We start from the raw sequence: 14042 nt of genomic DNA on the forward strand, positions 1-14042 counted from the left end.
ATACAATTCCCAACTATTTGTCTATATTGCATTCCCCAATCTAATATATAGGAACTTTCTAACTATAGATACTGAATGACAATAAATGGAGTAAGACCAGAGCCAGAGTGGAGATTCAAAAACAAAAAAAGAGACTAGGAACTCACATAGCTGAGGAAGCAAGAATGAATACCTGGGCTAGGATTGGAGTTAAGAGCAAAGGCTTCAACCATGGGGCTGTAAATGCCTATCATGTTCAATATACTAGGTCTGATCAAAATCAATAAATATAATAACAACAGATACATAGAGGCATGTGCACATAAATGATTACATGCACACAATTTATGATTACATACATATACATATATACATGATAAATCCAAGGAGGAGGAAACCAGAAGACAAACTGAATTAGGGTATCAGGATGTGACTCAGTGGTAATTTGCTTAGTATGTATGAAACCCTGGGAATCATTCCAAGAACCCAAGACTTGAAGAGCATCAACCAGTGAAGACGGGTAACCAAAGGTTGTTCTGGGAAGACAAAAGTGCAAACACAAAATCCCTGTGGCTTAGAGGGGATCTTTTGTGGCAGGAGAGACTATAATGTGTTCTAGGAGTCAAAAGAAAATCAGTGTGGCTGGAAGAAAGGAACAGAAGTGGGATGCTGTGGGCAGTCAATCATAAGAGCTCATTCTCATGAGAAAAAGACTTCCCAGACAGACAATTATTATAAATAGAGATCCCAGCCCTACTTTGGTGTATATTAAATTGCAGAGCTGAGAACAACCATTTTTTTTTTCTAGTTTAAACCACCAAGAAATTTATTTAAAACTTTTCTCAGTGTGTGTGTGTGTGTGTGTGTGTGTTTGTGTGTGTGTGTATGGGTATATATGTGTGTGTACATATGTATATTTGTGTATATATAATTTTTATCATTTATTATATTAAAAGCAAATTTACATTCTAATGAGGTTGATGAATTTGTTTTTACATAGGAAGTTAAATCTTGCCAAATATTTGGTAACGCAGGATATTTTACAGAGTTGATTGATATATTGATTTTACATTTGGCACTGTTAAAAATACCACTTCACATAAATACATAGTATAAAATGACAGGAGTATGCTTAGGGCTATTCCAGAAACTGTTGTAAATTCTGTCTTAATCTCCAGCCAAAATTCATTTAATGACCGTTTATGAAATGCAAACCAACAACTCAAACTGTTTTTATAAAAATCAAACATTCTAACAAAACCCAATAGAATTATCTTCTACTTTGATCCTTAACATGTCAGTAAGACAATATTGAAAATTTCCCTATAGAAACCCTTTAGTAGTTAAGAGCACTTGCTACTCTGAATTTGGTTTTGATCACCCAAAATAAGTTGGGTGGCTCACAAAGACTTGTAGCTACAGCTCCAAGGAATCTGAGGTGATCTGGCTTCCCTGTGTACATAAACGCGTGCGCGCGCGTGTGTGTGTGTGTATACAATGAGTCTTAAGAGAAAAGAAAAATACCAGAAGTAGTTGTTTCTTGTAACTAATCATTTTGTTGAGAACAACCATTTGTATGAGATCATTTTACAGCATGTATCAAAAACCTTGGCTATAATTATAATATAACAATTAAAGTCTACTCCAGGGTGTCATCCTAAAGGAATCAGAGAACTGCTTTTCATGTGAAATTGTCCACTGTATGTTTTATGAGGCAACAGAGAAATATCACAGGTAATGTAGTATCCATTACATATTTTATGCTAACTTTATGAATGTATAACAGCAGTTTTTTAAATAAAAAAATTATATGCTGTGTATGTAGGGATTCATGTAGTAATGTATATATTTTTATAACTATATCACAGAGAAAATAAGAACTATTTTTTTTATTAACTTGAGTATTTCTTATTTACATTTCGAGTGCTATTCCCTTCCCCGGTTTACGGGCCAACATCCCCCTAACCCCTCCCCCTCCTCTTCTTTATGGGTGTTCTCCTCCCCATCCTCCCCCCATTGCCACCCACCCCCCAACAATCACGTTCACTGGGGGTTCATTCTTAGCAGGACCCTGGGCTTCCCCTTACACTGGTGATCTTACTAGGATATTCAATGCTACCTATAAGGTCAGAGTCCAGGGTCAGTCCACGTATAGTCTTTAGGTAGTGGCTTAGTCCCTGGAAGCTCTGGTTGCTTGGCATTGTTGTACATATGGGGTCTCGAGCCCCTTCAAGCTTTCCAGTTCTTTCTCTGATTCCTTCAACGGGGGTCCTGTTCTCAGTTCAGTGGTTTGCTGCTGGCATTCACCTCTGTATTTGCTGTATTCTGGCTGTGTCTCTCAGGAGAGATCTACATCTGGCTCTTGTCTGACTGCACTTCTTTGCTTCATCCATCTTGTCTAATTGGGTGGCTGTATATGTATGGGCCACATGTGGGGCAGGCTCTGAATGGGTGTTCCTTCTGTCTCTGTTTTAATCTTTGCCTCTCTATTCCCTGTCAAGGGTATTCTTGTTCCCCTTTTAAAGAAGGAGTGAAGCTTTCACATTTTGATCATCCGTCTTGAGTTTCATGTGTTCTAGGCATCTAGGGTAATTCAAGCATTTGGGCTAATAGCCACTTATCAATGAGTGCATACCATGTGTGTTTTTCTGTGCTTGGGTTACCTCACTCAGGATGATATTTTCCAGTTCCAACCATTTGCCTACGAATTTCATAAAGTCATTGTTTTTGATAGCTGAGTAGTATTCCATTGTATAGATGTACCACATTTTCTGTATCCATTCCTCTGTTGAAGGGCATCTGGGTTCTTTCCAGCTTCTGGCTATTATAAATAAGGCTGCGATGAACATAGTGGAGCACGTGTCTTTTTTATATGTTGGGGCATCTTTTGGGTATATGCCCAAGAGAGGTATAGCTGGATCCTCAGGCAGTTCAATGTCCAATTTTCTGAGGAACCTCCAGACTGATTTCCAGAATGGTTGTACCAGTCTGCAATCCCACCAACAATGGAGGAGTGTTCCTCTTTCCCCACATCCTCGCCAGCATTTGCTGTCACCTGAGTTTTTGATCTTAGCCATTCTCACTGGTGTGAGGTGAAATCTCAGGGTTGTTTTGATTTGCATTTCCCTTATGACTAAAGATGTTGAACATTTCTTTAGGTGTTTCTCAGCCATTCGGCATTCCTCAGCTGTGAATTCTTTGTTTAGCTCTGAACCCCATTTTTTAATAAGGTTATTTGTCTCCCTGTGGTCTAACTTCTTGAATTCTTTGTATATTTTAAATATAAGGCCTCTATCTGTTGTAGGATTGGTAAAGATCTTTTCCCAATCTGTTGGTTGCCGTTTTGTCCTAACCACAGTGTCCTTTGCCTTACAGAAGCTTTGCAGTTTTATGAGATCCCATTTGTCGATTCTTGATCTTAGAGCATAAGCCATTGGTGTTTTGTTCAGGAAATTTTTTCCAGTGCCCATGTGTTCGAGATGCTGCCCTAGTTTTTCTTCTATTAGTTTAAGAAACCACAAATCTTTAGCATAAAAGGAGATTAAGATGTGCTCCACTCAAGTTTAGATATCCAGAATAATCAGGTTAAAATTAATTTTTCTTCTAATTTTCTAAAGTACCATAAATTGGACTAGTGGCCAAACCTTGCTCTTACAATGCATTCTGTTGGGAGAAAGGGGAGAATTTTTTAAAACACCCTCTCCCTTACCACAGGCTAGCCTGAAATCCTGCATCACCTCCCTAGTTCTGGGATTATACATATGCATTACACACATAGTTGATATATATATATATATATATATATATATATATATATATATATATATAGCTTACCTATTTTTCTAATAAGAAACCAGATTCTTTAAAGTTGTACTTACTGGGATTCCTGGGATGCCAGATGGGCCTTGGGGACCAGGAGGGCCTTCTTTGCCCTAAAAGAGCCAAGACACAAAACATCATGAAATCTTTGGTCAACTGAAAAGGAGCATTAGTAACATTTATTTCCAGCTTATTATGGAACTAAATCTCACTGGGGGTTGCCCTGTGAGATGGGTAGAACTTGGTTAAATGCCCCAGCTACCTCCTTGCTTCACAGGCTATGATCTTCAACAGAGCATGCCCACACAATGCTGGTCTAATCAGACATAGTGTACATTATAGAAACTTAGGGAATCCAACTTCAGACGGCTGTAGAAGATTTGGCATATTGGAGTTCAGAAGACATGGCTTTATATCCATCCCAACATCTGTCTCTTCCTATAGGATAGCCTAGGACGCTGGGGGTGCCACACTTACAGAAACCAGCTCAAGTGAAAGGCTGACCCAGAGGCCTGAGTGATCTACCATTTCATTCTTTTCACTGTGCATTTTCTCCAGAGATTCCCAAACCTTTATCCAGAAATAGCTACCAGTCATTATCCCCTCCATGAAAAACGTGTGCTATTTTCAAAGTCTGTTTTGCCAAATTGCATCAATTAGCACTTTGTTTCCTATTTTATTCATGATGGGCATAGGGCTGCCACTGTTCGATCACACTGCCCAGCTTCCTCTCACCCCATGTTCCTGCCATGAGTATAAAGGACTCTTGATGACTTTCTAACTCCCTCTCAGTGACTTTGCAGGACAAGATTCTGGTGCCAAGCTCAATACTCTAATGACACACAATGATATTTGAAAGGGTGACTATTTTATCCTCAAAATGTAAGTAAAAACAAACAATAGTGTTTATTCCACATTTATACAGATTTTACAAAAACGTTCCCATCAGGGGACCAAAACACACGTCCCTTATTAAGCTCTATTTGCACTGCATATAAACTGAATGGCTGTTTTTTTTTATAAGCATGAATTCTAATTCTAAAGCATGAATAATAAGATAGCAGCAACAAATGCTTACGACACCAAGGGATTGTTTTACAGACTCTTGAGTTGGTGCAGAAGGGATCTTGCTTTACTTTTATCATTGTTAAAAAAATTCAGCAAGGCATTCACACTTTTCACATGCATCTAAAAAGCTTCTTATAACTCTACAGGAAAAAATCCATAGAATGTGATATGCCTTTGAGTTGATTCTAGTTTGTGGTGCACTGTGGCATTTACAGAATGCTGGTGAAAGACAAGTAGGACTATCTGAACATACTGCCTCTCCGACCAATGTGAAATGAGCAAACCAGTGAAGCACAGCATCTACCCCACCCCCGTTTCAGCATCTACTATGATATGTGTGAATAGTGTGGATATGCACATTAGTATGGAACATTTGTTCAGCTAACATGGGGAATTTTAGATGCTGATAGTGGAGCATTCTGGACAACTTCCTGGATGCTCGTTTGTTCCAAAAACCTTCAAATAGAAAAGTACTGATTCCAGAAGAGAGTCAACCATTTCCAGTCCTCTGCTTGTTCTTGCCAATCGAGTTTTATTAACAGAAATTCATATTCTACTAGCCTGTGGATTGTCAATGGCACAGGTTGCCATACAGGAGCTCAGCTGAGTAGTTACAACAGAGAACTGTGCCTTACAATGTCCGAGCTGTTTCCTGTCTGTTTCCTCATAGATTGATGCTTACTTGGGCTGCATCATTCACTTGACTCTCTGGTGAAGGAGGCAAGTTCAGGAGAAGACTCTGCCTCTTGACTCCCTGGCCATCATAAACACTTCTCTAATATTTACAAAGCAGTTCACTTGTCAGAGAGACCAGGAGATAAACACAGCAGCAGAAACTCTCTAACTAGCCTCCAACTCCATATTCCAGCACGCAGAGCCAGCCCCACAAATATACCAGAACACCTTGACCCAGTCTGTATCACAGTGCCTCCCTGATCTCTCCTTTGTACCACCAGAGCTGAATGTTCAAAAGGTAACGCAGGGATTTTCTCCTTCAGGTTGCTTGTACAAATCACTTACTGTGGAAATGAACACACTTAAATATTTATTAAGCAACTAATTGAAATCAGGCAGAATGCAAAAAATAATGACTTTTCAAAATTAAGTCCTGGCTTTGAAAATGCAAGTTCCTTGCTGTATAAATAGTTAAAAGACAGATATAAAAGATCAACAAAGTTCCAACGATCTAAAATTCTCCACTCATGTTGCTTTCAGAAGAGAGCTGTTACACTCTCAAAACATTTAGTAGCAAAGAGGGGCTATTCAGGCATCATGTTTTATAAGAGTAATTGCTAGACGTAACATTTGCAGGCTCAACCTCATACTGCTGCCCTTCAAATAATATCAAAACAATGATAAGTACTTAATATGTTTTAATTCAAAACAGAGAGAATAATTAGGATAGTATGAACTGTGTGTATCCATATTATCCAGCCAACATTATTTCATGTAAGTAAACTTTGACCCTATCCCAATTTAATATATGGTAATATTTCAGGACTATGGGCAGCTCTAACTGCTCCCATAACTTACCAAGGGGTCCCATGATAGAATCAAAGTCTTATTTAATAGAGTTTAATTTGTAGCGATGTAATGATTTTACAACTGGGCTCACTATCCTATTCTCCTCAGGCAAACAGTCCATTAGTTTTATTGGGAAAATCTTTTATAGCCTTAGAATCAATAAGAAGCTGCCTGCAGTGTTTTCTATCCTGAGATTTATGCATGGGTTGTTTCAAACAGATTGACCGCAGGATGATCCTACAAAGGGCCGTGGGGCTGTCAGTTATTCAATCTCAGTGCTCCATGGTGAGTTGGTGTGAAACAGGAGAAAGAACACCAAACTAATAGTCTTCAAATTGACTTAAGTCTCGAGCAGAACATTAATTTCCTGTTTGCCTTTGTCTACTGGGCACCACTTTTCCATGCTGGCCAAAAGGATGTGGTGTTGCTAACTGTACCCTAAGGGCCCTTCTGTACATGAGTTTGCCAGAATTTCAAGAGGACAAGAGCAAGAACTCGCCCTTATTCTCTGAGACTATGCTGCTGAGCTTCCTGTAACCAGCTGTTGGCTCTGACGCTTCCATTAAATGTTAACTGCTTCTCCACTCTCACTTTTCCTTATTCATAAAATGACTGTAATGATTCAAGGCTTCTCCAACTTTCAAGGCTGAAATTGCTGGAGAGAAGCCAGGAGGGATGAAGGGTATTGGCATATTGGATGTATCTTTAAATGTCATACATGAATTCAACCAGCACTATGCCTCCCAACTGTAGTTCAGCTCTATGGTACCTAAGCCAGGTTATTCTCACTGTTTTGAATTAAAACAAAGAAAAGAATTCTGAGATTTAAGATAAAAACTTCAACTGCCAACCACACCAGCTGTGATTTGAGGACTTTGAACAATAATGACCTTCCTTTCTGATTTTTACCTTCCTCTGGAACAGTTGTGCTAACAGAGCTGTCTCCTGCCTGATACTTGAACATATCGCAGCACAGGCTGGACTTCTCCCACTCACTCTTAGCTGCTAAGAACAGAAACTACAGAAACTACAAGGAGAGCTTGTTTTCATGGGGGAATCACATGTCACTAGATGACTCTATCAGAATCTCTCTATTTTAGTGGTAAAGTAATAAGACATCTAGCAGAACACAATTTGCCTTGCATTTTCCCTTCAAGAAAGCAAGGCCCTGAATAGAAAGAACATCAGGAATATGGGGGCCCACAACTGGAGAGGAAGGGAATAGAGTTGATAAACACAGGGCTCTAAAAAGTTCTGAAGGTCAACTTAAGGATGATTCTGTCTTGCGCAGCACTTACCGGGGGCCCTTGAGGTCCTGGTAGTCCTGCCGCACCTGCATTTCCGTCTGCTCCCTACAAAGAAAGACAAAGCAGAAGACCAGTTTCAAATGTAATATGGTTGAAGGTAGTGAAGCTACTACATTTCAGGAAGGGGCAAAGCACTGAGCTACCAGTTACCCCTAAGACAACAGAAAAGCTTTAAACTTGTAACAGACTTCTCAGTTGTTAGGAGGGGGTATACTGGGACACAGGCCAATAGGTGAACACACTGGGTCTATCTTCTTGAAAAATAGAGAAAGGACCACTACTGTCAACCTATGGATAAAGAGAGAAATAGGAAAAAAACTGAAGAAAAGGTACAGAGAAATAAGGAAGCAGAGCAGGGCAAGCTCCAGCCATTCATCTACAACACTGCTGTGGGAGAATAGGGGGTTTCCTTCTGCCTACATTCTTGTCCCCATGCCCACAGGCGCAATTTAGGCATTAGTTTCTCAGATAGATATTTCCTACATGCAATACTGAGAAGTTTAAGCACTGGCTTCTCACAAACCACAGTAACATTTTCCCCTTTTTGTATTTCTTTCTCTGTAGCACATGGTAAAGTCTGATATCCCAGGGTTTGTTGACTTTAAATTTGTCTATTGTCTATAGTCTTCTTTCCCAATCATTCCTACATCACAAACTCTATCTACTTCTTCTCTTCTTAAGAAGCTCCTGGAATATACTGAATGAATACTCGGCCAGATTTTTGAATAATCAGATGGGAGTAGAGGCAGAATCAGCTAGGGGATGAAGGAAGAAATTCTCTTTTTAAATTATTCTCTCATATATACCATCCTCACTGCAGTTTTCCTCTCCCTCCCCAACCTACCTCCCTCTTCCATCAGATCCACCCCTCTATCTGCCTTCCCTCAGAAAAGAACAGGCTTTTGAGGGACATCAACCAAACACAGTATAACAAGCTACAAGACCAGGCATATACCATTACATCAGGGCTGGATAAAAAAAAAATCCAGGAGGAGAAACAGGGTCCCACAAGGAGGCAAAAGAGTCAGAGACTTCCCCACTCCCACTGTTAGGAATCCCACAAGGACACCATGCTATACAACCATAACATATAGAGAGAGGACCTAGGTCAGACCCTTACAGACTCCCTGGTTTTTATGAGTCCCTGTGAATCCTTGTCAGTTGATTCTGTGGGCTGTGCTTTGAGGAACCTGACCTCTCTGGTTCCTCTGATTCTTCTTCTTCCTTTGCAGGACTCCCTGAGCTCCACCTAATGTTTGGCTATGAGTCTCTGCATAGGGAACAGTTCTTTATGTGAATTTAGACATTTGCTTCTTGCTGACTGGGATCTATTAGCTTAGTTTCTTTCCCTATGAAAATATGGAAATTGTCTACACCCTAAGAAGATGAGGAGTATTTGAGGTGACTCAAAAAAGTGCTTAGTACTGAACAGAGGAATTGGCTCAGACAGAACCTCAGACTCAGCCTTCTGTGTGTATAGACTGCTTCTCAGCTCTGCCATACAGTACAGGTGACTTTGCCCTTCTGCATCCCAGCTCCTTTGTAAAATGACGACAAAAAGAAGCAACAACCACATGCAAGTTATTGAATGGGTTGAAAAAGGCAATATACATAAAGAACTAGCCATAACCGAAACCATCCCAAAACTTTGCACCATGGGCCATCTGATGTCAACTATTTATCATCTAATATCTTATGTCTATCATTGCCTTTATCATTGCCTCCACAAAAGCCCAGAGCAGAACAAGATCGGGTAGGAATGGAAGCTGGGGAATTACAAAGGCTGTTAAAATCGGAAGTAGGGAGATTGTTGATGTCAAAGATTTAAAGCGCACTTTTCATCCTTTGTAATGAGTTATGAACAGGATGCAAAAGTCCACTGTGAAGTACCAACTTCTGTTTCATGTTCTCACATGGCTTCATCAAACAAATACTTTTTTAAGTTTGATTTATTTCAATCAATTAACACAACTAGAAGTCAATGAATTGCTCCTTAAAGCAAGGCCTGAAGCGATGGTGTAATGTTTAAAAGTACTTTCTGCTCTTGCAAATCTTTAAAAAAACACAAAAGAACAAAGCAAGCTTAATTTCCAAACTTTAACTTCATAATCCACCCTGACTCTCTTTTTCAAAGTTTATTTTAAAATCCTGTTTTCTGTTTGGTACAGGTTCTTTTTCTGTGGACTTTGAGTCATTTGGAGTAGCCTTATTTGCAAGATCTGAGAGACAGAGCTTCATGGAGAATCCATGAAAATCTCTGGGGTCCTGGCTCAGCAGGGATAGTAATTGCCACTGCTTGCTGTCATGGTTACCTTCAGTGAATCTAGTAACTGCAGCTATAGTTGACTTCAAGCAGAGAAACAACATGACTAATCTGTGGGTACAGAATGGTCTTGAGCCTCTGTGTCAATGCTTGGCCACAGCTACTACAAGACCAAGGAAAGTATTTTCTTAAGTGGCATAATAAATGTTTGGGTTATCAAAAATGTCAGAGAATAATAATTAGTGGGTAAAAAGAATACTGAACAGTAATTTGTAATTACTAATTAGTTATTGATTGCAGAACATTGGGGATGTATGGGCATCTTCAAGTTCAATATAAAGGAGTTCTTTACTGGACATCCTAACCTTGAAACACTGACTTCATCAACCGGTGCCAGGGACCCTCAGGCACAAGATCACCCATCCAAATACATCGATATTCATCCCATTCACTTCCTTCTTATCCCTGACTGTTTTAAAGGTAAACACATTCCTTCAAATAAGATAGGTCCAGTGTGACACAATTTCCATGGAGTAAGGACACATCCAAGAGACAAGGGTCATTAGTCTACTTACTGGTGGCCCAGGATTCCCAGGTGGGCCCATGAAGCCTGGAACTCCAGGGTGACCCTAGGAAGACACAGGAGATAATTCTTTAAACGTGACTCATAACAAAAGTTTTCTACTTGAAATAAATAACCAATCTAGAGTTTGCCTCCTAAGCCCAGTGACAAGTTTGGTTGAAGACTGGCCATAGATGGTCTCTTTTTCATGTAACTTTAGTGACTGTAGAGAAAGTGACTCATGATATTTATAAAAATGAGTATGTCTTGAAAGAGTATTTGCTTCAAAATCATTGAGGTGGGGGAAGGAAATATGGTAGTGGCTTAAAATGCAGATAAAAACAAGAGGGATGGTATATTAAAGCTCTTAGATCTAAATGAAACAGGAAAAATATCTTTATTATACTTCTTACAGATATACATATAGTGTCCTACTAAATAAGAACTAAAAGAAAATTAAATGGGCATGTATATTTACACATGCCCATTATTACTTATGCAAAGCTGGGTTCCAGGATATCTTCTCAAGGACATCAGAACTCAGGGGGCACTTCTAGCCCCTTGTGCAGATTGATCTATGTCTCATACACACCTGTTCATATACTTTAAATTATCTCTGGACTACTTTAGTAAAAGAAAGGGTTGTTAACACATAAGCAGTAACTCCTAAAAATATTTTCAGTCATGGTTTATTCTATGGATATTAAGACCAAGGTGTATACATGGATGGCTTCAGCTACATATGCAGCACAGGATTGCCATATCTTAAATCGGTGGGGGAGAGGTCCTTGATGCTGTTGAGGCTTGCTGTCCCAGCATAGGGGAATGATAGAGGGGTGAGGCAGGAGTGGGTGGGTGGATGGTGGAGCATCATCTTAAAGGCAAATAGGAGGGAGGATAGGATGGGGATTTGGGAGGGAGTGCTGGGAAGGGGGACAACATTTGAAATATAAAGTAACAAATAGGAGAAAAGGCTAATTCTCTCTGTGTGTGTGTGTGTGTGCATGTGCGTGTGTGTGTGTGTGTGGTGTCTGTGTGTATGTATGTGTGTGTATGTGTGTGTGTATATGTGTGTGTGTGTATGTGTGTGTGTGTGTGTGCGTGCTCATGCACATGTATAAGCATGTATAGGCCAATGAATAATCCTCAGTAACACCCCTTAGGTACCATCTCCCTTAATTTTTTGATATGAGATTTCCCGTTGCCCTGGGATTTGTCAAGTAGACCACACAAACTAGCCAAAAACTCCCAAGGAAGCCCTGTGTGCTTCATCCTAGTGCAGGGATGTGCAAGTTCCACAACTGGTGAACTTGTTAATTTTTTTTCCTTTACATGGAAGTGACTGAGGTTGCAGATTAAAACAAGAAAGATGATATTGTAAAGCTTTTATATCTAGATGGGACATAAAAATGATCTCTTTGTACTCCTAACGTGCAGAAGTGCATATAGTCCCATTAAAGAAGAAAGTAAAGAAAAGAAAGTAAGAGTCGAACTCATACCTCATCTGTGCCTCCTTAATGCAATAAGCTTGGAATAATTTAATTATGATATCAATATTTTGATAATAATACAGAAACAATCTATTTCCACATGTGAAGTCTCTTGTGAGTTTCAGAGTGAGCCATCCACTCTTTGCAATGTGGAGTTCAGCATCTAACATTAAATTTAGTACAACAAGGTTAAAATATAGAACACCACCAAAGAAATTCTCTCTCCTATCCCTCAAAACCTAACGCTGGAACGCACAAACAATACTCACTACAAAGCATAGAGTGTTGCTAACACACAACCCTTGCATGATAACCCAGACTCCTTTTCTTTCACCAAATACAGGGGAGCAAAACCTAAGCACATATCTCATGCGGTTGGCTGCATAAGAATCACTGGCTCAGAAGCTCACCCTCCACTCACTTGTAGCAATATGCCCTGAGGTCAGGATTCACCCTTGTTCATTTTGTATCTCAGATTCTGGAGTCTGTGCCTAGTAGGGAATTGGTTACTGTGAGCTCTGGGGCTAGATGCAGAGAAGTGTGAAAGCAGAAGGGGGGGTGGTCTGGGTAGTAAAAGGCTAGAGAGGGGTAATGACAGAAGTGGAGACAATCTACAGCAGCCACTGTGCAAGCAGTAAAGCTGTGTGGAATCGGCCAGCACTACTAGTTGGGGGACAGTGGAAAAGCACTATTCCAGATCCACAGGAAGAAGAGTTTCAGTACTGGTGCCATTCTCCTGTGTGTTAGGAGAGGGGTCTAGCTAGCCTGAGTGGGCACTGATTGGCTCAAGGAATGCCACGAAACATTTCAAATATTGTCATGAGAGTATAAAAAAGGGCTCAAGAAGTGGTAGGAGGGATAAAGAGATGTTTCCAAGAGAATGAAAAGCTTTCATAAGGGAGAAGCAATCAGGGCAGAGAGCGGGAGAAAACGGAAAGATGCAGGCTCCATAGACAACTGGGAGATGGATCAGGATGAGAGAGAGAGAGAGAGAGAGAAAGCAGAAAAGCAAGATAAAAACATTCCTCCGCAGGCACAGAAGAGGCAAGGGTAGCATTGGACGCAGCGTATGGACAATCTGAGTGAGGCCTTTCTTAGTGTTACAGTGTGAGCTTCTCCATGACAGAAATTGGCCTTACCTGATCGCCTTTCTGTCCCACCTCACCCTCTGCACCATGCTCTCCTTTGCTTCCCTTGGAAGGAAAACAGAAAAGACAAGTCAAGTCAGAAAATTTCATTGGAGCTCCACTGCAAATACAAAAGTATGCTTTAGAGTTTTTATCAATTCTTCAAATTCTTTCTCAAATCACTGCTGCCAACCATGGTAATAGACAGAATAAGTCCTGCTTGAAAGATTGCTGGTAAAATTGTTTAGCTAAGGTCCAGGTCCACCGAGGAGAGCATAAGGAAACAAATGGGACTGAGAGGAATTCAGTTCTGCGTCTGGTATGAATCTGGACAGTGATGGATAGAAGATATCATGGATAATGGTCCTAGATGATATCTATAGCCGTGGTAAGAGGTGGATTAGAAGGCCTGAGATGAGGGAAAAAGAGTATCAAGAGGAAAATGAGGTCTTCCAGGAGGGTGAGACAGAGGCAGAAGTGAACATCAGTAGGTCTTGAAGAGCAGATGTGCAAGAAGGGTAGACTTGAGATCTTGTAGGCTTTTTCCCATCCACTTTGGTAGGTCCACTGTTGTCATCCTTGTTCACTTCATGTTTGGCAATCATGTCGGTATTTTCTTTTTAATTATTTTTTGAGATAGATTTTCAATATGCTCAAACTGACCTCAATGCCATATACAGATGAGGATAACCTTCAACTCTTAATTCGTCAGCCCCCACAAGTGCTGGCATACGGATGTGGCCACTTCATTCAGTTTACTTAACATGTCTTTTGCTTTCGGGGATTTTGGATTTTGGGTTTTTGTTTTGTTGTTCTTGTGATTGGCTGGTTGGTTGGTTTTGTTTTGTTTTTGAGATAGTTTCTTAAACTATAGCCCTGGCTGTCCTAGAACTATGTACCACA

The 14042-nt window shown here is 40.2% G+C and overlaps 1 protein-coding gene across 2 annotated transcripts in view; it reads right to left on the reverse strand.

The window, feature by feature from the left end:
* Col22a1 (collagen type XXII alpha 1 chain) overlaps nt 1-14042 on the reverse strand; it is a 241795-nt gene that overhangs the window by 37368 nt on the left and 190385 nt on the right. For both annotated transcript variants that reach the window (NM_001447163.1, XM_087557414.1), the window contains 4 exon segments: nt 3858-3911; nt 7689-7742; nt 10536-10589; nt 13152-13205. In NM_001447163.1, coding sequence (NP_001434092.1) covers nt 3858-3911; nt 7689-7742; nt 10536-10589; nt 13152-13205 — 216 coding nt within the window.

This window comes from Rattus norvegicus, chromosome 7, assembly GCF_021556685.1.
Source record: "Rattus norvegicus strain SHRSP/BbbUtx chromosome 7, alternate assembly SHRSP_T2T, whole genome shotgun sequence".
NCBI lineage: Eukaryota > Metazoa > Chordata > Mammalia > Rodentia > Muridae > Rattus > Rattus norvegicus.